Genomic DNA, 2,696 nt, shown 5'->3' with positions numbered 1-2,696 from the left:
CCTTTGGGGTGTATTTTTGCCACAGAACAATAATCGTCATCTGACTTGCGTGGCTTTCCTTTCTTTAACGCTGTGCACACGGCACTTCTCGGTCACGAACGACAAGAGCGTTATCAGCGTGACACTGCGTTCTCGACAGGAAAGTAGCAAGTTCAGAGTTTGCAAGATAGGAAACGCAAGCAAGACGGATGACGATTATTGTTGTGTGGCAAAAATGCACCCCAAAGGGTGCAACTGCTTTTAGAGTGTAGGGGCGCGAGCCTGGACGCGTCGGGCCACCTGGCGGGCTTATTACACCTATCCCGTGCTGCTGCAGAGGGTTGCCCGCCTCCGGGCTCTCACGGGCTATGGCGGCTGAACACTTTACGTCCCGCCGCGTTCGCGTATCGCGGCGCGGCTAGCTCATTTTTTTTTCACGCGGGCCGGCGCCTTTGGCGACCGCCTGTCTCGAGTCACTCAGCACCGTGTGGCAGGCTGCGTCGGCTATGGCCAGGGCAATGGCCATATATGTCTTAATTGAAAATTTTCCCCTGTGATGGTCAGGGGGTGAAGCGGCCGATCCAGAAGGCCGAGAAGGACGTGGCAAAGGCCATCGTCAGATGGGGCTGCAGGAGTCCTGGAGCCTCCATGGAACTTTTTTGATAACTTTTACAGATGCCGAGGATCTGGACGGCCGCATATGGCAGCCGCTAATAGTACAAGAAAACGAAAGACAAAAAGAAAACATGCATAAAAAACAATTAAAAGGCGAACACTGCAGCGGCTAGGAAGCTGAGGCGACTTCCACGCTAAATTTGCTGGAAGCCTCTTAGTATAAGGTGCACATTTTTGCCCCAGTTAGGCCATTACTGGCCGGAAATATACCGCAGCATTCTACTGCAAAAAATGATTTCAAGGAATAAGACAAATGCAAGAGATCTTGCATTTTTTACAATGAGAAAGAGAACACACAAAACACATAAAAAGACATAAAACATAAAATACACTTAAAAAGATGTCACGATTATGTGATAACGTGAATAAATTAAATGGGTGATCAGATGCAGGCACGAAACGGGCTGCCAATTTCCCTGTTGTCAGGCGACAACTTCTTTTGAAAATCGGTTAAGGCAGATCAATCTGCCCACCAGTGTTCTGGCTGCAAGCCAGGCCAGTTCTCCCTCTTTAAGTCCAATTTCCTTGGCAGCTCGTTTGGTACTTATACAGATTAGGCCACGTGCGTCGAACGCCAGTCCTAGGACCTTAACCTCCTTCAGAGGTTGGCGTTCACGAAAAAGTGATAAGGGGGAAAAATACTTGTTCCTCTTGTGGCCACACATGACTTCTAGTCTGTCAGTCCGAGCATCCGAAGCCATCGCCACATCCAAAATGAATGTTTTGACCTTGAGGTCAACCACGATGTCAGGCCGACGCCTGGTACCGGAATCGGCCACAAGGAGGCGCTCGCTTGAGATGTCAGCATCTGGGTGACGTGAGTGAAGTTGTCTGATGGCTTTAGCAATGAAGTTATGCCACGAGCAACGCGGCTCGTGGAAGGCCTCGCACACCCGGAGGATATACGTTGGTTCTTGAGCCTTATGACGTCGTCTGCACAGTTTTGTCGAATCATCACTACTATGCCGATTGGAGAGTGTCCTTGTTGGGAATATGTTGGAACGCAGCCCTAAGGCCTTTATTCGGTCCCCATCGCTCATGAACCTCGCGTCGGGCCTGAGCCACCTATTCCCAATTAGATCACTCTGAAAAGCAAAAACGCTTTTGTTCGTATATTTTTGCTTTAACTCCTCCAAGTGCGATTTCCCGGCTCCACCAAGTGCCCTATCCAATGATGCTGGCTCGACGACCCCCAGCGGTACACCCATCTTTCGCCTGCAGCCGTCGAGTGCGCCATCCAGGACTGCGTCCACGATCGGGGAGCCCAGACGCTGAAGCCTCGCGAAGGACTTGGCTTGCGATTCGGCCGAAACGCGAGAAAGCTCCAAGACGCCCGAACCCTGTTCGATCAGGGGCATGAAACATGAAATCATTAAAGGACATAGGGAGGTGCAAAATTCCCTTAAATTCCTGCCTTACACACCTATTAATGGCAGCTGTGATTATATCAATTTTGGGACCAATAGGGTCGAAATAGTTTAGTTTTTGAAAAGGCTTCAATGTGGCCGAATTAAGTGTCAATTCTCTCTCAATCAATGTAATTGAAGCCTTCGGAGGTTAACAAATCGGTCGAGGCCAAGATATACATGTATGTTTATGTCTGTGTTCAACGGCCTAGCCTGCACGGCTCATACGCCCGGCGTCGTCGCGTGCGGTCAACCTCTTACCAGAATACCTGATAGGTTTGTTCCGACTCTTGGGGCTGATCACAGCATCCCCCAACCGAAGCTGGGGAATGTCGTAATCAAAGCACTGGAGTCTATAGGTATCGTACCTCCAGCCAAAATAGTGTGCTTTTTGGGGTTTAGAGTCAATCCGATCTTTTTGAATTTTATAGCCACATCCAGGTTGCTCACCAGTTCTTCATAACTGGAAGCAATTAATATGAGATCGTCAGCATAGATAGGCGAAGGCCGACACAGTTTTTTGCCCTCGATGCTGTAACCGTAACTAGAGAAATTGAGGTCGTGCAGAAGGGGATCAAGCGCCAAATTAAACAAAAATGGAGATAAAGGATCCCCCTGCTTGATCACCTTCTGCAC

The 2,696-nt window shown here is 49.3% G+C and overlaps 1 protein-coding gene across 1 annotated transcript in view; it reads right to left on the bottom strand.

Annotated features, from left to right (window-relative positions):
- Nucleotides 1-539: 539 nt before the first annotated feature.
- The window catches only part of LOC119463461 (probable cytochrome P450 301a1, mitochondrial), a 129,338-nt gene continuing 127,181 nt past the window's right edge, over nt 540-2,696 (bottom strand). Inside the window, exons 5-6 of the mRNA XM_049655222.1 lie at nt 2,511-2,604; nt 540-689 (exon numbers count right to left, since the gene is read on the bottom strand). Of these exons, the coding sequence (XP_049511179.1) occupies nt 540-689; nt 2,511-2,604 (244 nt within the window). The remainder of the gene's footprint in view (nt 690-2,510; nt 2,605-2,696) is intronic.

This window comes from Dermacentor silvarum, chromosome 9 (assembly GCF_013339745.2).
Source record: "Dermacentor silvarum isolate Dsil-2018 chromosome 9, BIME_Dsil_1.4, whole genome shotgun sequence".
Classification (NCBI taxonomy): domain Eukaryota; kingdom Metazoa; phylum Arthropoda; class Arachnida; order Ixodida; family Ixodidae; genus Dermacentor; species Dermacentor silvarum.
This window is presented reverse-complemented; position numbering and strand designations above follow the sequence as displayed.